The 20,780-nt window shown below is 45.8% G+C and overlaps 1 protein-coding gene across 1 annotated transcript; it reads left to right on the forward strand.

Moving 5' to 3' along the window:
* Nucleotides 1–2,635: 2,635 nt before the first annotated feature.
* Nucleotides 2,636–20,479, forward strand: SMU1 (SMU1 DNA replication regulator and spliceosomal factor). The gene is made up of 12 exons (XM_054987118.1): nucleotides 2,636–2,740; nucleotides 5,099–5,309; nucleotides 6,698–6,850; nucleotides 8,951–9,061; nucleotides 9,304–9,432; nucleotides 13,325–13,444; nucleotides 14,579–14,695; nucleotides 15,137–15,264; nucleotides 15,344–15,470; nucleotides 16,233–16,400; nucleotides 17,584–17,736; nucleotides 19,476–20,479. Exons 1-12 carry the CDS (start codon nucleotides 2,715–2,717, stop codon nucleotides 19,572–19,574), a joined length of 1,542 nt encoding a protein of 513 aa, XP_054843093.1. The 5' UTR covers nucleotides 2,636–2,714; the 3' UTR covers nucleotides 19,575–20,479.
* The last annotated feature ends 301 nt before the right edge of the window (nucleotides 20,480–20,780 follow it).

Genomic DNA, 20,780 nt, shown 5'->3' on the forward strand with positions numbered 1-20,780 from the left:
CAAGCCACAAAATATGCCTAGGACCACAAAAATACAAACCATGCAAAAAAAATATCAAGCATGGCAAGTAATAAGCATTGTAAAAAAAAAAATGGAATTACAAAGTAGAAAATAATGCTGTAAAAAAGCAACAAATCTTGTCCATTCCATATACAGTCCCGGATGTCTCAAATGTTTTGCCTGGGCCCAAAGTGTAGGCCAAACTGGCAGCGGCGGGCTACGGCTTCCCGGTTGGAGACAACCCCTGCTGTTACCCTGAAGGCTGCCTTGCATTTAATGGAATAATGTCTGCTGGAGAAGGGTCATAGGGTAGACTGGTCAGAGCTGGCAGTCTTTGCCTGTTTGCCGAGGGTGGGGAGCGCACATCTCCAGCATAGTGCTGCACCACCATTTGCCTGCTGCAGACTAAGCCGACTAGCCATCTCTGATTAAATACACCTGCTGGCCTTGCTGCTAGAACAAGCGGGGGGGTGGGGGGTGGGTTGATGGGAAAAGGGGGCATGATGCATTTTCATCAAGTCCTGAAACTACACTTTGGGCCCAGGCCAAACTACAAAAAGCAAAAGCAAGACTTTTGTGCCCACAAAGACAGGGAAAGGTAACAGAATGCAAGAGGGGATTTTTAGGCAAACTTGAACTATATATCAGGTTAAGTACCGGGACTACACTAATTCAGGAGAGTCCACTGCCTTCTTAAAAGCCAAAAAAAAAAATTCCAGAAGCTTTCCTGAGTCAGAAATTAAATCAAATTTCTTTATCCTGTTCTTCCTTCAAGGAACTCAGTGTGTTACGGGGTTCTCTTTCGTCCATTTTATCCCCATAACAGCCTTGTGAGGAGGGGATTAAAACATCCACGGGGGAAAGATGGGGAGTGGAGAGACTGCTAACACTCCCTGCATATGGGGATTGAGGCCAGCGAACTCATCCAACCAGCCCCTGCCAGTTTATGTGCCCCGACCTGTATTTATTAAATCTCGGCCACCCTGCCCCAGGGATCTGAAGGATGTTAGATGCAGTGTGCCGGGTGGGCTGCCTCAGTATTTTTTTATTGCTGTATTTATATGACTGCTACCAGAGTTTTAATTGTTTTTATGTATTTCATAGAATCATAGAGTTGGAAGGGGCCATACAGACGGTCTAGTCCAACCCCCTGCCCAGTGCAGGATCAGCCTAAAGTATCTCTGACAAGTATTCCTCCAGCCTCTTCTTGAAAACTGCCAGTGAGAGGTAGCTCACCACCACCTCCCTAGGCAGCTGATTCCACTTTTGAACTACTATGACCATGAAGAAGTTTTTCCTAATATCCAGCTGGTACCTTTGTGCATGTAGTTTTAGCCCATTGCTTTGGGTCCCACCCTCTGCAGCCAACTGGAACAGCTCCTTGCCCTCCTCCAAATGACAGCCTTTCAAATATTTAAAGAGAGCAATCATGTCCCCCCTCAACCTCCTCTTCTCCAAACTAAACATTCCCAAGGCCCTCAGCCTTTCCTTGTAGGGCTCAGTCTCCAGACCCCCCTGATCATCCTCGTCACTCTCCTCTGCACCCTCTCGATTTTGTCCACATCCTTTTTGAAGTGAGGCCTTCAGAACTACACACAATACTCCAGGTGTGGCCTGACCAAGGCAGTATAGAGAGGGGCTATGACCTCCTGCGATTTCGATGCTATGGCCCCTTTGATACAACTCAGGATTGAATTGGCCTTTTTTGTCACCGCATCACACTGACTGCTCATATTTAGTTTACAATCCACTCTTACCCCAAGATCCCTTTCACTTATACTACTGCCCAGAAGTGTGTCCCCCATCCGATATTTGCGCAGTTTATGTTGTTAATCCACTCTGAGCTCCTGCACAGGGAGAGCAGACTACAGATTAAATAATAATAAAATATTAGATTCATGAAATGAATGAGAAAACGAACGACTGCTTTACTAGGTGAATCAAAAAGAGTCCAGTAGCACCTTTAAGACTAACCAATTTTATTTTATTGTAGCATAAGCTTTCGAGAATCAAGTTCTCTTCATCAGATGCCTGATCCGAACAGTTCGGATCAGGCATCTGATGAAGAGAACTTGATTCTCGAAAGCTTATGCTACAATAAAATAAAATTGGTTAGTCTTAAAGGTGCTACTGGACTCTTTTTGATTTTGCTACTACAGACTAACACGGCTAACTCCTCTGGATCTTTACTAGGTGAGTAATTACATTGTGGAATGCGTGGCCCGCGGCCGCAGTGATCACAGCCGGCTTTAAACGGGGACCAGGCAGAGTCGCGGGCGGGAAGCCCATCGGCGGCCACGGGGAACGGACCGCCCCTCGTCACCGGCGCCAGGCGGCCCCTGCGCCCGCTACAGGAAAGAGGCCAAACCCCTCCGGGCTTCCGTCGTTCAGCGACTGCGATCCTGAGGCGACTCTTAACTGGACAGAGGCGGACAAACCCCGCCCTATTCCCAGATAGAGCATGAGCCAGGGGAAGGCGGAGCCTCCTGCCGCAAGGGCGGGATGACGTCAGCATAGAGCCTGTCCTCATTAGTTGCGGCTAGGGGAGGGGCGATCTTCCGGTTGCCTAGGAAACGACGTTAACGGCCAGAGGGGACGAGTTTTGTCACGTGACCCACGCCGCCCCGAGTTGACCTGGAAGCGGATGTGCGCCAGGGCGGAAGTGGCGGTTTGTTGTGCCTGGGGGCTCGTGAGGCGGCGGCGACCCGTTCATCATGTCGATCGAAATCGAGTCCTCGGAGTGAGTGTGCCGGGCGGGGCGGACAGGGTGGAGCTGAGCGAAGGCGGCCGGGCCCGGAGCGATGCGGTCTGGCTTTCCCGCGCCCGGCCGCGCTTCTTGCGGCCTCAGAGGCCCTCCCCATCCCCGTCTCCGTGCTGAGTCCGGCGGCCCAGCCTCTGGCGTCCTTCCTGCGGCATGGCCTCGAACGGGGCCTGCTTTCTCTCCCCCCCCTCCCTCGCGACCCCTTGGAGGCGTCTCAGTGGAGTCCGCCTGCAGAGCCGCGCTCGGCCTGCCCGCCCGTGTTCTCCGCGGGGCCGAGCGCGCTTTGATCCCCTCGCCGCGCCTCCTGCAAGGGGCTCTGGGCCTCGTGCGCGGCTCCCCCCTTTGCCATTTTAGGCGCGCAGCTACCCAGTGTGGCGGGATGGCGGGCACGATGACACCCGGCAAGCTGAAGGGAGGGATTCGAGTCCGGGTGCCCCTCTGCCGCCCGGGCTGGCCACACGAATAACCCGAGCCGGTTGCGTAGCATTTTGTTAGCACCTGCAGCCCCTTCTGAGGGTTCGAGGCGGCTGGTGTTGGATGTGGCTTGTGTAGATGGGGGAGGGGGGGAGCCAAAACGTACAGTTTGGAAGGGTTGAGAGCATCTGAAGGGCTTCCCGCCCGTGGAGAGAGATTTGGGCAGGAGGCAGCAAGAGACTCCTCGCTTGTTTCAGGAAGGGGTGTGTTGAGTTAGGGCTGTTATTGTCTGTCTTACTTGAGCAGCCTTTATTAACGGACTTGTGTGAGGTAGCGTTCTTGTTCTCATACTGTGTGTGTGGCTTGAGGCTCAGAGAGATGAGCTTGCCTGCTACTACCTAGTAAAGTTAAAATTGTCACATTTACAGTTCTGTAGAGGAATTCCAGTCTGTGGCCATTGAAATGGGCTTAGACTGGAGTAATTCTGCATGTGGTATTAAATAGGTTTGCTTATCTTTCACAGGGTGGGTGTCAGAAATAACAATTGCATCTTTCAGGTGGCATTTTTTGTGTCAGAATGGATGAGTTGATTAATAAAGGGATGGGGAAAATTGGGGTAACATATTGGTTACCGTTAGGGAATTTTTAGGCCCATTTCATAGAATCTTGTTCTGAGCATACATTCTAGCTACCGGTACACAGAAATCTGTAAACAAGTAATAAAGCCTTGCTCTAAGTGTCACATTCCTCCTCCTGAGATATCCTGCTTGTTGCATGTGTCTCCTCTGGTGGAGACAGATCACTGGAGCAATGTATAAATAGTTCGTTGTTTTGGTTATTCTAATTTTTTAAAATAAAATTAAACCTTGATTTGTATTCTTTTCCCAAGAAAAATCACACTTATGGCTCCAGGTTTTCAATTGTTTGTATAATTCATTTATTATTCAAATTTGTCAAATGTCATGTTCTCTGGAAAAATGCGTCATTCTGCGTCATTTGACAAGGTGTATGCATCATTTTGACAAGGTTTCATCCTAACCTCTCATCTTTTATTCTATAAAAAAATAGCAGTTATTCTATAAACAACCAGTACTGAATGGTATATAAGGCCCTCCAATGCTACTGGTCTTTACACATGTCTCCCCCTAATGGAGGCAGTGTCCAGGGTTATTCCATGTAAGAAATAAATCCATTTTCCTCTGTAATCACTGTGTTTGGTGTCTTGAAATATATATATGGGTTAGTGGTGGTAGGGGAATTACAAATTGGAAGCAGAGGACTATTTTAAAATCTCCCCTAACAGTTACTTGGCTCAGTTCTATATTTTGGAAATATTGGTCCAATTTGGTCCAATTTTATTAGATTCTTTAGGGCCTGTATTGCACATACATAGTATGTAGTATCAGATGTATAATTTCCAGGGGTGAGCAGACATGTGACTGTTTTTGGTAGTTTTTTAACTTGATCATAAGCTAGCATGCTTAAGGTCAGGGCTTTTTTTCTAGGAAAAGAGGTGGTGTAATTCAGGACCGCACAATGACATCACTTTGAGTTAGCTGGAACGTGGTGGAACGGAGGGCAATCTCAACTCCCCCTCTGTCTGGAGATCAGGGGGCGGGGCCACCGGCCATGTGACCATTTTCAAGAGGTGCCGGAACTCCGTTCCACCAGGTGCCAGCTGAAAAAAAGCCCTGTTTAAGGTTAAACAGGAAAAGTTTTATCCTCAGTTTTTGTGGCAGCCCTTTTAAAGAGATGACAGGAGACTCTAGCTCCTATCATTGTACCATTACTGCTGCCCTTCTTTTCTCTGGAGTACTCAGGATCTGTCAGAGATGGGGAATGCCATCTCTGACGTACACAGAGAGAAAAACGAACTGCGCACAATTAATTTTTTCCACTGTTTCCCCATTTTTTCCCTCAAAGCGTCATCCGTCTGATTATGCAGTATTTGAAGGAGAACAGCTTGCATCGGGCGTTGGCCACCCTGCAGGAAGAAACCACGGTGTCACTAAACACTGTGGACAGCATCGAGAGCTTTGTGGCAGACATCAACAGCGGCCACTGGGATACAGTCCTGCAGGCCATACAGTCCTTGAAGCTGCCAGACAAGACACTCATCGATCTGTATGAGCAGGTGCACATCTTCGAGTAATAACATTCTGCCTTGAGTCATACCTTTGTTATTCCCAAGGACCAAAAAAAAAGAAGAATTGCTGCTCCTCTGTAGTGTTGCTGCATATTTGCTCTGCGAGTTGCTCACTGGAAATTGCAGCCTCATAAGCGATCCGCATGTTACGGAGAATGTATCAGACTGCAACTGATGGTGTGAGCCGCACAGATGAATGCTCCTTTCTCTCATAAATAATTCTTGGGAGGAGGGCCTAAACATTGACGTTTATCTGATGTATTACTTTGCTACCCACCAGAAATGTTGGGTTGAATTCTGTCAGCACCTCTAGAAGAGCAAGATTCGAGTCCAGTCGCACCTTAAAGATCAGCAAGGTTTCCAGGGCATACGCCTTATGAAGAGAACTTCGGCCCTCAACAGCTTATGCCCTGGAAGCCTTGTTGGTCGGCAGAGAGCTCTCCACCCTCTTTTGCCCTTAGAAAATCTGGAAGGGTCTAGACCTTTATACAGGGGAGAACATTCAAAAATAGGACTCCTCCCCCTCCTGCAGTCTATAGTGGTACAGTCCAGAATTCTACTCTCTCATTTTGTGTAGCATTAGACCAGCTTTGCGTCTGTTGTAGTATGCTTGCTTTGTGTTGTAGCACACACATTGAATTTGCAGATTGCTGGCATACAACCTTATTGAGTCTTAAAATATTCCTAACCCTGCCTTTCTTATCAACACAGTCAGGACCTAGTGCAGGTAACACCTTATAAATAAAAAGGAACAATAAGATAATTAAGACAATACAAGTAAATTTCTTAACAATATATCAGTTTTATTTTTAAAAAGATATCTCTCCAACTCTAAACATACCTCTTTTAGTTTCCCAGTGCTCTTAGTCCCAGGCACAAATGTTATCCTAAAAACTCAGTTTTACAGCCTCTCTGGAAGATTTAGAAGGGGTGGGAGCCTTCATTGTGGCCTGTATGTTGATGCAGACGGACGTGTACTGTTCAAAAGGGTGGATTTGCCATGCAGATTCCTATACAGAGAGAGGTATGAAAAAGCGCAAGACCTGACAAGGCTTTTACGCTGCCCTTCATTTGTAGAGGAAAACAAAATCCCACCTAAGGTGGCAGCCCTTCTGACCAGACTTTCTTCCATCTAGTCAGGATTCAGTTTCAGCTTGTTCACCCATCGCCACTTGGCTGTGGCATTAAGGAACATCGTAGGCTTCTGTGACGTTGTGTGTCTTGACGATATTGGTGATGATGCCCAACTCTAAAAAGCTGTGTGGCTTCTGGATCGGAAGCTGCTTGAGCAGTGTATCCCACTCGGAGTCCTGTTCCCGGAAAAGCTGCTCTGGTATTTGGAGGATGTTGTGACCACCTGAGCTCTTCTTTTTCAGGTTGTTTTGGAGTTGATAGAGCTTCGCGAACTGGGTGCTGCCAGGTCCCTCCTGAGACAGACGGACCCCATGATCATGTTAAAGCAGACCCAGCCAGAGCGGTACATTCACCTGGAGAATCTTTTGGCTAGGTCCTACTTTGATCCACGTGAGGTATACCTATAGGAACTGAATATATATATTTGTTTACATCTGATTGGCTGGCAAGCCTGCTCCTTCATGCTGAATCCATTCAGCCTGCCTTGCTCCTTCAATGCCTTTACGTAGTGCTGGGCCAGAGACTACATTTACAAGTGTTTCTGTCAATAGAGGATGTAATCTGCAGAAAGAAATGCTTCTACCTTCTTGTTTTCTGTACAAGTTTTTGTTTTTCTTTTCAAGTTGTTCCTTTCTTGCCTTTAATATTTTAATAATATTTTAATTGCTGTTTAATACACTGTAATGATTTGCTTGGTTGTTAAACCTTACTCCCTTGCCTTTGGACTTTTAGTTTCTCCTTAAGCTTTTCCCTCAAAAGGGCCCTAGTCCGAATCAACACCTTGTGTTTCACCCAGAGCTTCAGGTGTTTTCTACTTTAACCTTGAACACCCAATTTTTTTTTTGTTTGGGTGACCTATATATTGCTGCTTCCCTGACTCTCTCAAAGTTTTTTGCTGCCACTAAAGGCTTTTGCCTTATACCTCCAGTTTAACTTCATGACTGATTAAATTCTCATCTACACAGATGTAGATTCACTCCGGCCTTTCCACACCGCTTGCCTGACCTAGGTAGATCAATATCTCTCTCAGATACACACAAACTGTCCCAGGCACCACCCAGTTTGCCTGACTTCGATAGAATTAGGCTCTCATACTTGCACGCAGTTTGTCTGATCTAGTCTAGACTGACTTGAATGCCTCTTCTCTCAGCTTTCTGACTAGAAAAGTCTGCCCACTAGGATGCAGCTACCGTCCGACCAGATCATCCTCCGGTCACTCATCTAGCCACCCTCCTCATTTCCTCAGAGGCCTACTTTTAAACTTAAAGCAACAATTTTTAAAAACATTAGCAAGCAGAAGTAAAATCCAAATTATGTACATTATATGCAAAACATTACATATGTGTTGCTTGAAATGTCACAGTCTGAATTTCCCATAAATAGACAGCTTTGGAAGCATCAGTTGTCATCTAATCCAGTGCATACTCCCCATATGAAACCTTGGGGTAAAACAATTTCCCCCTTTCAATCCATTCTTAAGCAGAGTTATACCCTTCTAAATCCCTTGCCCATTGGGTGTGAAAGTATGTAATTCACAGTGTGATCCTAAGTATTGAAATCAGGGGGTTTAGACTGGAGTAACTCTGCTCAGGATTGCATTTGTCTCTCACCTTTCCTTTTCCTAAAAGACAGACAACTTGCATCTGTCTCTGAAAAGCTATACAAGTATTAAGTCATCCTTTTTTATTTATAGCTGTTTGGGATATTCTGAGTGTGGTTTGTATATTTTTTTGCAACCAGAGTGGGTGGTTGAGTTAATACGGCAGAACCATGCATTCTTTCCCTGTTGCATAGCTTTGGTTTATTATTGTTTTGGGTGGGTAGACATGTTAGTCTGCAATAGAACAACTGGATTTGAGTCCAGTGACTCCTTAGAGACCAACAAGATTTTCAGGGTATAAGCTTTCAAGAGTCAGAGTTCCCTTCTTGATATCTGAAGAAGGGAGCTTTGAAAGCTTATACCCTGAAAATGTTGTTGGTCTCTTAGGAGCCACTGGACTCAGATTCTTTGCTTTAGTATGGCATGCAAGTGTTGCTCAGCCAGCTCAACATGAATGTACTTGAAGTGCGCTGATTAAACCTCAGGTTTCAAAGTTAAGTTTAGGAATGCACCCTTAACAACAGCAGTGCTGATTTGTGAGGGAGTAGATTGTCCTTGGCCCTGTGACTGACTCCTCATTCCAGTGTTATAGTAGAACTAGGCCGGAACTGATACATTTGAATGATTCTGCTAAGTGTGTTTCCCTGAGAACATTAGGATTTTTAGTCTGCTTGCTTCTGACAAGTTTCTTCAATTCCCGAAGATTTAAACTTGGATATTTATTGGTTGAAGAAATCTATGCTGTCTCAAATATGGATTAGTAGTTAGTTTTATGTTTGCATCCATGTAGTAGCTGATAATCCTGATTAAATGTAGTATATTTATGTAGGTGTCTTGGGGACATTGATGGTTTTCTAGTAAGAAAGTTTCTAGCCCTCATGTTGTTCTATACTAGGCATACCCAGATGGGAGCAGCAAGGAGAAACGAAGAGCGGCGATTGCCCAGGCGTTGGCTGGTGAAGTCAGCGTTGTGCCTCCGTCTCGTCTTATGGCATTGCTAGGACAGGTATTTTCCCCTAGATCTGCACTATGTGACATTGAAAATAAAATACCTATTTCTTAAACTGTTGAAATGGACAGATTCAAATATATAAACTTTGCTTTAGTAAAAGCTCCTTCATGTTGCATGAGAGTTTTGTAGTGGGATGATTTTTAATAAATGCGGTTAATTTGGCCACAGGTTTTAGGAATATAGTTTAAGCATACAGCAGGGTTAAGTGGATCCTGAAATCTTCTCTGATTTTTCAGGCTTTGAAATGGCAGCAGCACCAAGGTCTGCTTCCTCCTGGTATGACAATTGACTTGTTCAGGGGCAAAGCTGCTGTGAAGGATGTTGAAGAGGAAAAGTTCCCCACACAGCTCAGCAGGCATATTAAGGTGGGTCCCTCCCGGACAGTCATTTTCTGCATTCCAAGAAGTGGGCCAAGTTCGGTCATTTTGTCTGTCTGGCGTGAGCAGGAATAATCCTTCCATTGATGCATATAGTGGTGCCGGCCTGGTCCCAAACCGCTGGTGCGTGGCCTTCTTGAATACTATTGGCCCATTGCCAGAACTTGAGCCCGTGGAGGGAAAATGGTACACAGGGTGGTGGTGATGGGTAAGTCCGGACAGAACAGAAATCTCTAAAGGGAATCAGTCTAAGACGTTTGCATTATAATTCTTCAGTGGGATTTACCAGTCTGCTTGCCAGTCACTCCAGTGCTTTGAACTCATTTTATCAGAAGGAAGTTTAATTCTTATAAAGCAGCTGAGACCACAGACTGCACTGCCCCCCCCCCTTAAAGGTAGGGGATTTTACTGTTTTGAAAATGATGGAAATTCAAGGAAGGGGCATCATAACAGCAGCCTTAGAAATGATCAGGATCCAGGAACAAATACATGATTGTGGCCGGTCCTCAGTATGGCCACATAAGTATCCTGATCACTGTCGCTGCTATATATATATTTTATTTGACTTATATCCCGCCCTCAAATAAAATATATATTTTATTTGACTTATATCCCGCCCTCCCCACGAATGGGCTCAGGGTGGCTCACATCATAGTTAAAACACAAACATAAACAATACACAGACTACGGTAACTAACATACTTGGTATAAAAACAACGAACAGCGGCAGTGCAAGCAGTCCCCTGGCAGCAGCCTTTGTAGGCTGGAGCAGGCAAGGGGCGGGGCCGGGCAGATGGAAAAGCCCAGCCCTTGATGGAAGAAGCTCCCTTGGCAGCGGCAGCACCAGCAGTGCAGGCAGACCTCTGGCAACAACAGCCTTTGTAGGCTGGAGCAGGCAAGGGGCGGGGGTGGGCAGATGGAAAAGCCCAGCCCTTGATGGAAGAAGCTCCCTTGGCAGCGGCAGGATCTGTGGTAATTAAGTGATACTCAGTGCCCTGACCTGGATAGCCCAGGTGAGCCTGATCTCAGAAGCTAAGCAGGGTTGGCCTTGGTTAGTAATTGGATGGGAAACCTCCAAAGAAGACCAGGGTTGCAGAGGCAGGCAATGGCAAACCTCCTCTGTTAACCTCTTGCCATGAAAACCCCACCAGGGGTCACCGTGAGTCAACTCGAGGGCACTCTCCACCACCACTGCCAGTGGCTTGGTAGCCAGATGTGAGCACCCTTTCCCAATATGAGACCCTGCCCCCCCCCCCATTCCAGGAAAGTGGGTGATTTTTTTAGAAGTTGGGACACTTTTTTCATTACTGTGGGCCCAAGATGAAACTAACAGTTCTATTTTTAAAACACAACAGAACTTGCCTGTGATGGTTATGTAAAGGTTGTGGAGATGTAGAGATTCTGTTTATAAGAACATAAGAGAAGCCATGTTGGATCAGGCCAATGGCCCATCCAGTCCAATACTCTGTGTCACACACTGGCCAAAAAACCAGGTGTCATCAGGAGGTCTGCCAGTGGGGAAGGGGCACTAGAAGCCCTCCCACTGATTGCCCCCCCCCAAACACCAAGCATACAGAGCACCACTGCCCGAGACAGAGAGTTCCATCTATACCTTGTTGCTAACAGCCTTGGATGGACCTCTGCTCTATATGTTGATCCAATCCCTTCTTGAAGCTGTCTGTGCTTGAAGCTGCCACTACCTCCTGAGGCAGGGAATTCCATGTGTTAATCACCCTTGGGGGGAAGAAGTACTTCCTTTTATCTGTTCTAAGCCAACTGCTCAGCAATTTCATTGAGTGGCCACGAGTTCTTGTGAGAAAGGGAGACAAATACGTCTTTCTCTACCTTCTCTATCCGATGCATAATCTTCTCAACCTCTATCATGTCACCCCTCAGTCGTCGTTTCTCCAAGTTAAAGAGCCCCAAGCGCTTTAACCTTCCTTCATAGGGGAAGTGTGCCATCCCTTTAGTCATTCTGATTGCCCTTTTCTGCACTTTTTCCAGTGCTATAATCTCTTTTTTGAGGTGTGGTGACCAGAATTGAACACAGTCTTCCAAATGAGGCCGTACCATTGATTTATACAGGGGCATTATGAGACTGGCCGATTTGTTTTCAATTCCCTTCCTAATAATCTCCAGCCTAGCGTTGGCCTTTTTTATTGCCGTCGCACACCGTATCGACATTTTCAGTGAGTTATCCACCACAACTCCAAGATCTCTCTCTTGGATTTATATTTGGGGGTTTTGGCCCCAATGTGCATTACTTTGCACTTGGCCATGTTGAACCTCATTTGCCACATTGATGCCCACTTGCCCAGCCTCGACAGATCCGTTTGGAGTGCCTCACACTCCTCCCTGGTTCTCACCACCCTGAACAGTTTAGTGTCATCCGCAAACTTAGCTACTTCACAGCTTCCAGCTTGAGTGAATATGGTGGTAGACTGGGGCATGTCACTGTTGAATGCTGACCCATAAAACTCCTTGCAAGGAGAACATCTTAATACAAAGCCCAGTTCTAACGACTGCTGCTCTTGCAGAACTAGAGTAAATCTTGGAGGGGACTCAGCGGCATTTATTTTTTAACATACAGCCTCATAGAGTTCTGGAGGAACTTGAAAGCTCGCACGCTGCTCAGCGTTACGACTTGGACTTGCGAGCCTCTCTTCCCCTTCCAGACACACACAGGGGCTGATAAAGTTCAGCAGTATTGGGAAGAGGCAACGCTACATGCTCAGGGGAAGTATAAAATGAGGAGTTATAGTTGTATGTTAAAGTTTGGGGCAGTGAGCAGGGCATACAGTAGTCACACGGCTCTTGATTAATGGGAATTGTGAACGCAGCTCTTGGTGATCTGCGGAGCGAGTACCACTGCAGTAACACTTAATGGTATTCTGCTGTGTTTTGAAATCCTTGACATGTGCCCATCATTTACAAAAAGTAATCTGTTTTAGGCAGGTTGATATAGACAGCCTCTTTGCTTGCCTTGGGGGTTCTGGAACATGAGAGAGAGAGTGCTCATTTTACTGCCTTTTATATAATACAGACTTCTTTATCTTCATAGATGCAGAGGAGTTAGCCATGTTAGTCTGTAGTAGCAAAATCAAAAAGAGTCCAGTAGCACCTTTAAGACTAACCAACTTTATTGTAGCATAAGCTTTCGAGAATCACAGCTCTCTTTGTCAGATGCATCTGACGAAGAGAACTGTGGTTCTCGAAAGCTTATGCTACAATAAAGTTGGTTAGTCTTAAAGGTGCTACTGGACTCTTTTTGACTTCTTTATCTGAATGCCATGTCAATTTACTTGCGTTTGCTCAGACGGGTGCATTTGTACCTCGCTTGTTTCTAGCTGGTCTTGGACTGGAGGGGAAATTTTGGATTGTTTACATGTCGAACACTTTATGGAACAACTCTGAATGGGGTGGAATGTAACGTTTCTCTTTCAGATGGAGGAGTACAGATAGTAATAAGTGACTCCTCCACCCATCAGAACATGAAAAGAAAGTATAACTTTACAATTCAAAACCAGACAAGCTTTGTAAGTGTTCTTTCATCTTGGTCTCTGATGTTGTGTACTATTGCTTCATGCTGGCAAACCAAACATAAATGTAATGACATTCTGAAAGTTCATCGCTGCCATTAAAATGCCAACTGTAAGCCTAGTCATATAAACTTCGGGTTAGAATTTTTTGCATCCTGTGTCCAGGCACAGTGGAGGCTTGCATTGTTCGAAAGGAGATTGGCATTTTTGTGGGTCTGCCCAATTCCAGCAAGCGCTGTCTTTACAGGGCTGATGATTGTTCGGGTTTAGTAAAGGCAAACCAAAGGATTGTCGATATGGAACCTGCATTGTATGAAACCCTCATCTTTGTTTTTGAATAGTTTGGCCAAAAGTCACATGTGGAATGCGCTCGATTTTCTCCGGATGGCCAGTATCTGGTCACTGGCTCTGTGGATGGATTCATTGAAGTCTGGAACTTCACCACTGGGAAGATCAGGAAGGTAAAGCAACACTGGCCCGTTGGGGCAGCAGACGGGTAATGCCAGACGTGGGGGTGTTCCTGGTCAGCCCTTTGATCGCATTTAATACTACTAAATAAGTACAACTGAACTGGGGTTTGTGCAGTCCTTTGAATTGGAATTGGAATGAAATTGGGAGGGGCATATGTAAACTGTGAGGCCCAGTGTCAAATGTGAATTTTTTAAAAAGTTTTTCCATTTGACATTTGTGAATGCTATATCGAACATTCAAGAGTGAGGTGAGAATCAGACTCCGTGTGTCAAACGTGGGATTTCGAAACGTTTGCCTTGCACAAACTGAAGGCTGGGGTAATAATTTGCAGCTAAGATATAGCAGAAGGATGTTTAATACTGCCCTGACAGCTACAGTTCCCTCTGCTGGGCTCTGGGACAGGGAAGAAACGTGGCCAGGGCTGGCGAGAGATCACAGGAGGAGAGTAGTGAATGAATGAATGAATGAATGGTTTGTTCATCCTACTTTGGGTTGAGGGCAGGGACGTGGGTGTTGTGCAGTGTCACTGACATCACCGTGTCACCTCCTAGGAAAATCTAGAAGTGATGTAAAGTAAAACCATAGAGTTTCTGGGAATTCCTAGAACTACTGTGCTTCACTTGCAGATTTTCCCCAAAAGTGACGTAGTGATGTCACTTAAATCCCCCCCCCCCCGCATTCCAGGTGGTGGTGGTAGCCGAGGGCTGGCAACAGGAGACAGCCCTAGTGGGAGACCGCCCTAATCACACTTTCTTTACAGTCTCCCACTCCATATTCAAGCAAGGTGGGGAACGTGGGATTGGGAATCTCAGATGTGCTGCATGACATCTATTTCTAGTCTCAATGGATTCATTATTGATTTGGATTTAATAGAAGGGAATGTTGCTCAGTGGTCAAACAGTGGTCAAGTCCTAAGTTCAATTTCTGGAGGCCTCCCATTGAAGAGGAACTCATGTAGTAGGCTAGAAAGAGCCCTAGAGATCCACTATTGGAGTAGATGGTGTAGACCAGTAGAACAAAGCAGCTTTTAATAAGATTTTTATACACATTTGCCCATGAGTTATCCTGGTTTCTCTTATTTCTCCTGCTTCATTGCCTGAAATGTAGTCCGCTGTTTTGTTTAGGATTTGAAGTACCAGGCGCAGGATAACTTTATGATGATGGATGACGCCGTGCTGTGCATGTGTTTCAGCCGGGACACTGAAATGTTAGCCACCGGAGCTCAAGACGGCAAGATCAAGGTATGCAATGTAGGCGAAGTGGCATCCGGGAAAATTAACCCAGGTCTCTTCAGCCACGCTTACCAACCACACGAGGGCTGAAACACACCGATTTCTCAGTTAAAAGTTGAGCCACGTTTTCCTGTTCTGCTTGAAAAGAGTAAGAATCACTGGCCCTTGTTTCTGCAGTGGGTGGATTCCTGCTTACGGTGAGGGGATATCCCAGCAACAGTGTATTTGCCAAGCCTGGAGACCTGTAAAATGGAGAGGGCACTCCTGCCTCTAGAAACAGACAGCTTTGCACTCCAAGCAGACCCAGTTTCTCAGTTGCTTCTGACAGCCCATGAATTTGTCGTGTTTTCTATGTTATGTTTGAAGAGATTAGACAATAATGATGATGGGTCATTTTAATTGGCCAAAGTCAGTGCATGAAACAAATTGTTTTTGATTTCCCTCTCAAAGGTGTGGAAGATTCAGAGTGGGCAGTGCCTGAGGCGATTTGAACGCGCTCACAGCAAGGGTGTCACCTGCCTGAGTTTTTCGAAGGACAGCAGTCAGATTCTTAGTGCCTCTTTTGACCAGACCATCCGGTAAGACGGGCGCTCTCTGTTTTGCCCGGTGTTACCAATTGGCTGGGCTTGTGCTGATGCAACTTCTCTGCTCTGTCAGGATTCATGGCTTGAAATCTGGGAAGACTCTCAAGGAATTCCGTGGCCATTCTTCATTTGTCAACGAAGCAACTTTTACCCAGGACGGGCATTACATCATCAGCGCGTCTTCGGATGGCACCGTCAAGGTACGCGTCAGTTACTGAAAGGGGAGCGCTGCATATTTCACTGGATTCACTGACATGTTCTCTCACTGAACTCTTGGAAATCTTTTGTAAGTAGCATGAATTTCACAAATGGCTATGCTGTGATTTAACCAGGTGGTATTAAAGCCATTTAAATCTGTTTTATCTTCTTGATCACAATTTCTTCACAACTCACTGTAGCTTTTTAGGATAGCATAGCCTATATGGATTTTGTTTTTAATACGGTCTTCCAATTTTGGATTAACTTTAAATAAAACTTTTAGAAGCTCATCTTTATTTTGAACACAATTACGCATTATATCCAGAAGTCTGTGGAGGAAACACCTATTTTTTACATCACACACACACTCACGTGCATGCACACACTCGCACACAAGCACATGAGCACAAAGTCTTCAAGTAAATCCGTCTCGCCATGACATAATAGTTTGCAGGCACTGTAGTAAATTGCATTTGGCTGCTTTCCCAGTAACTGAGGTTACTGAGCAGGATTAAAGTGAGGCGAAGAATGCAAGCACTGTGGAAAAAACAGCCTCGAGTTTTGTTAACATGTCCCTATTCAGGTAGCATCACAAATGAGAACTGGCTGGATTTTGCGGCTCAGTTCTGGGTAGGGGAGCAGTGAAGCCCCCTTAGCAGGTGAGCAGGTTTCCAGCTTGTGTGTGAAGTCTGAACTGAACCTTCATAGTGACAAAGCCTCGCTCCCTTATTGACCCCCCCCCCCCTCACGTTCTGTTTCTCCAGGTTTGGAACATGAAGACGACGGAGTGCTGTAACACCTTCAAATCTCTTGGCAGCACGGCTGGGACAGACATCACCGTGAACAGTGTGGTTCTGCTGCCTAAAAACCCAGAGCACTTTGTGGTTTGCAACAGATCAAATACGGTGGTCATTATGAACATGCAGGGACAAGTATGTGTTTGGAGGCCAGCTACTTTGAAATGCCTGGGAGACTTGAGGGAGCATTCTGTAGTTGGCTGATTAAAGCCGATTTTTTCACCGTGTTCTTTTCCCTGGACTGTCAACCACCATGAAAAGCATTGGGACTAAATATGGTACTGGTTTCAAATCAGGCTGCTGTAGCTGCTAAGACTGGGTTTCAAAATCATGCTAGTAAGCCATTCATTAGTTAAAATTCACACATTGGTGCGCAACATTTCCAACCATAGCCAGCACTCTGGCATTCCACCATTTTTGTGGTTTGTTTATTTATTTTTGCGGTTGCTGGAAGTAGGGCTAGCTGTGCCCAGCTGCCAATCAGGTCGGGATCGGTGGATTTCCCAAGTCAGGTGGGAAATCAAGGTGCATTTGTTGTTCTAGTATTTTTGTCTCTGCGCACTTCCTTACAATGCTTTATCCAAACGCAGCTACAAACCTCGGGCCATTTCTCATTGGATGATTATAGTGCCCCTTGGTTAGTCTTTCCATATTTCTGTTTTCCATGGGGTCCTCCTGATAGCAGCATGTTTGTCAGATTCTTAGCTTTGTTTCGGGGGAAGCGCAGCTTTAGTGATGGAGGCGCCAGTGCAAAACTCAACTCTGCTCAGAATCCTCTGCATTTCCCCCCCCCCCCCCGCCAACCCTAAAACCCCGTTATCCCGTTGGCATTTCCTTCTTGTATCCAGGTGCCCCAAGTAAGACTGTTTAGCATTGTATAGGACACCCTTCGGTTTGTCAGTAATCTGCATAACGATCCTGTAGGGACTGGGGATGCGGGCGATGGAGCTGAAAAAATAGTGGCTTTGTGCATTCCTGGCTTTGAGGTGAAATTGGGTCCCTGGGACCCCAGATGCTGGGCTCAGCCACTATGTTGGTTGCGTTACGAGTCCGAGTGCAGCTGTGAGCTGGGCCCTTTGCCCCTGCTTGATTGGCCGCAGAGCGGAGCAGACTCTGCAGCCTGCTCTCTCCGCTGGCCGTCTTCTAACTTCCCCCGTGTGACTGTGCCTGCTGCTGGGAGGACTGCGGGTCCTCTGCATTTCACATCCTGAGGGATGTCATCTCTTCTTCTGCCCCCGTCCCTCCAGTTTTACAGCGAGAGTCCCATAATGACTGTGTGGTGGCAGCTGATGTTTTATTTTTTTAATTATCGCTGTAGATTGTGAGGAGCTTCAGCTCCGGTAAGAGAGAAGGAGGTGACTTTGTCTGCTGTGCCCTTTCTCCCCGCGGCGAGTGGATCTACTGTGTGGGTGAAGACTTTGTGCTCTATTGTTTCAGCACAGTGACGGGCAAGCTGGAGAGAACTCTCACGGTGAGTAGCAGGCGGTGGCCTCAGGTTGTGTGTCGGCTCATCCCTGTTGCCGTGTTACACTCTTGAAGCAACCATTTGCAGCATTCTGTCTAAATCCTGGTTCCTGAAGGAAGGCTTGTATAAAGCTGTGCATGCTCTTTTATGAGGGGTATTTTTATTGACTTGAATTATACCTTGCCTTTCTCCACCCTGGGGGCCCCAACTGGCTTCCATTTCTCTCCCCTATTCCATTACCCTCACAACAACCGTGTGAGGTAAGTTAGGCTGAGTGTGTGTGACTTGCCCAAAGTCACCCAGCAAGCTGGCAGGGCAGAGTGGGGATTCAACCTGCATGTCCCAGATCCTAGCCTGGCACTCGAACCAGTGTGCCACCCTGGCTCCTGCTGGGTATATTCAGAGCCAGTCTGCAGAATTGTGCACTGGAGCAAAATTGCTGGCAAAAGCATCCATCTTGTGGATGTATTAAGGCTTAATACACAGTAGGTTAGATCCTGTTAGAGCCCTGGGGCTGTAGCTTTGAGCCCTTGCGTGTCGCTCGAGCTTTAATCCACTAAATATCCTGATGATGATATTTAGCCTTTATATAGTGCTTTGCTTGCATTACGTCACTAATAAGCACAACAGTTGCCATAAACTACAGCAGTATCACTGCCCCGCATATTGAGAAAGCCAGAACAGTGTAGTGGTTTAGAGCGTCAAACTGGGCCAGGAAGACCTGGTTTGAGTCTCTGCTCTGCCATGAAACTTACAGGGTGACCTTGAGCTGCTCACTTTCATTTAGTTAAGTCTTCTGCACAGGTTTTTTGTGAGGGTAACATGGAGAAGGAGAAACCCACCCGTGCCACCCTGGATTCCCTGGAGGAGGGGTGGAATATAAATGTGGTATATCGAGATGAGATTATGGATTTTATTTGTGTCATTTACTGTCCTGTAAGCAAGCGGCAGAGGCAAGATTTGCACTGGCGGATTCGTCACCGTTGGATCCTTGTGTCATTTTAGTGTTCCAAAGTAACACTCCTCTCCGTTTAAACCTTCCCTTATTCAACAGTATTGACTGTCTCGGGAAAAATAAGTGGGATTAAAGAGCAGCCTGAGTATAGAGGCTGGGCTCGTTTGCATGGTTCGCCTAAAGATGAGAAAGGGGCTCGCTGGCAGACATTTTACTGCCGTGTTCGCAACCTGGTGTGCCCCTTGCTTTCTCTGACATAAACTTCTGTTTCAGAAGATCTTCCTTTGTTCCCAGGGCTGGTGGCCGAGGACTTTGCCCTCTTCTGTTTACCCACAGGTTCCTGTATGCACATAGCTTGGAACATTGGAAGGCCAACGTTAAGGGCAGCCGAGGATCCTGCAAACTTGCCTGACCGCTGTGGCTGCTTCCCCGACATTTCTCCCCCTTCTTTCTGGCAGCCTGCCTTCGAGCCCTTTCCTTCTTTTTTCGTTCAGTCTGAATCACCCCGTGTCTCTGGGGTATCCTGTTCCAGCCTCCCCAGAGCTCTGTAGCCGCCAGTAACCAACTGGGCACATGACTTTCAAGGAGTCAGGGATGTGAACTCTGAACTCTCTGAAGGCTTGTGTGAATTACTTGCAGGATTATGAAAACACTGCGTACTCTCCAAGTTTCCTTTGCTAATAATTCATTTGGAGGGGAGGCTAATAAACACTTAGATTGATGCTCTGGAGGAAAAATCTACTAACAACTCCTCCCCTCACACCCCCCCCCCCCCCATCTGTCCTTCCAGGTTCATGAGAAGGATGTCATTGGGATTGCGCACCATCCCCACCAGAACTTGATTGCCACCTATAGTGAAGATGGACTACTGAAACTGTGGAAACCATAGGACTAATTTTTAATTTCCTTCCATGCAATGGAAGGATGTACATTGTGGTGATTTTGTTTTGTTTTTTCTTGAGGTCCAGAAATACTGCTTTTAAACTTCTACTGAATTTCATATTTAGGTGTCCCAAGAGAAAAGTATATCCATTACTTTTATGAGCAGAGTAAGGCTTGTTAGTGCAGTGCTCACTAATTGTGTACTAGTGCAGCAAACACAATTTAATTTTAGAAATAGTAACAACTCTTGTAAGATTTCATTTATACTGTGTATGAAGTTGGTAGGAAATTAACTCTTTGAGTTCTGAACTACCTTAGTTTTTGTTGACTAAAAGTGAAATGGAAATGCATTCTTAGCAAAGGCAAGATAAGGAAAGCAAAATTGTGGAGCTATTAGAGTCTGAAAATGACAACTATGTTGTCTCACCCTGAATGCTTTAATGTGGGTTCACTGGTGTTTGCAATAGACATGATCCGGCTGAACTGAAAATCTTAAAAATCCCATTGATTTCATTGGAAGACTTTAAAATGAACTTAACTCTCCTCTTTTGAAAACATTTAGCTTAAGCCTGTGTGTTTCAAACTGGGATGGAGTTCTTCATAAACCTTCCTGGCTTCCGAAAACCAACTGGTGACAATACTTCCATGGCTTTCCCCCACTGTGGGCATTTAACTTCAGCCTCCCATTTGGCCTGATTGGCACAGGAAAATTTTTGTAGATTTGTAAATTTTGTAGATCTGCACAGGAAAGCTTTGGTAGATCTGTTAAGGCCTTTTCCCCATCTATTTTCAGAAAAACTATCCAGTGTTGTTCTGGCTATTAATCTCGCAGTTCAGACTTGTATGTGTAGCTTTTATTTGGAGCCATTTGTTGTCTTGTTCTTCTTTCAGAATAAAACCTTGTTTATTACAGTGGCATCTAGCTTGTTTTCTGGTCAAGACACACTTTTAACTTTCTCTTTAAGAGGCCTAGATTCCAACTTGTAAAGCACATTTGCTTTCCAGTGCTGAGAAGAACCTTGTCCTCTTTTGTCCGTTCTGCTGATTGTTGCTTATACATTATATAGTTCAGATTTGTGAGTCTCCAGGCTGAAACAGCCGTCAGTCTCTCTGTAAGTCACAGGAGTTGGTCAGACAAGCTGCCATTAACCAGTAACCACATGAGGCAGAGACATGGAAAAAGCCAATAAGGACAATGCATTGATCAAGGATC

This window comes from Eublepharis macularius, chromosome 8 (genome assembly GCF_028583425.1).
Source record: "Eublepharis macularius isolate TG4126 chromosome 8, MPM_Emac_v1.0, whole genome shotgun sequence".
NCBI classification, from domain to species: Eukaryota; Metazoa; Chordata; class Lepidosauria; order Squamata; family Eublepharidae; genus Eublepharis; species Eublepharis macularius.

What these genes read in the sequence shown, in the direction of transcription:
- SMU1 (XM_054987118.1), top strand. Translation starts at nt 2,715, where the DNA reads ATGTCGATCGAAATCGAGTCCTCGGA. An exon ending in TCATCGATCTGTATGAGCAG is followed by an intron (nt 5,310 to 6,697) that starts GTGCACATCTTC and finishes CTTCTTTTTCAG; the next exon opens with GTTGTTTTGGAGTTGATAGA. An exon ending in TTATGAACATGCAGGGACAA is followed by an intron (nt 16,401 to 17,583) that starts GTATGTGTTTGG and finishes TTATCGCTGTAG; the next exon opens with ATTGTGAGGAGCTTCAGCTC.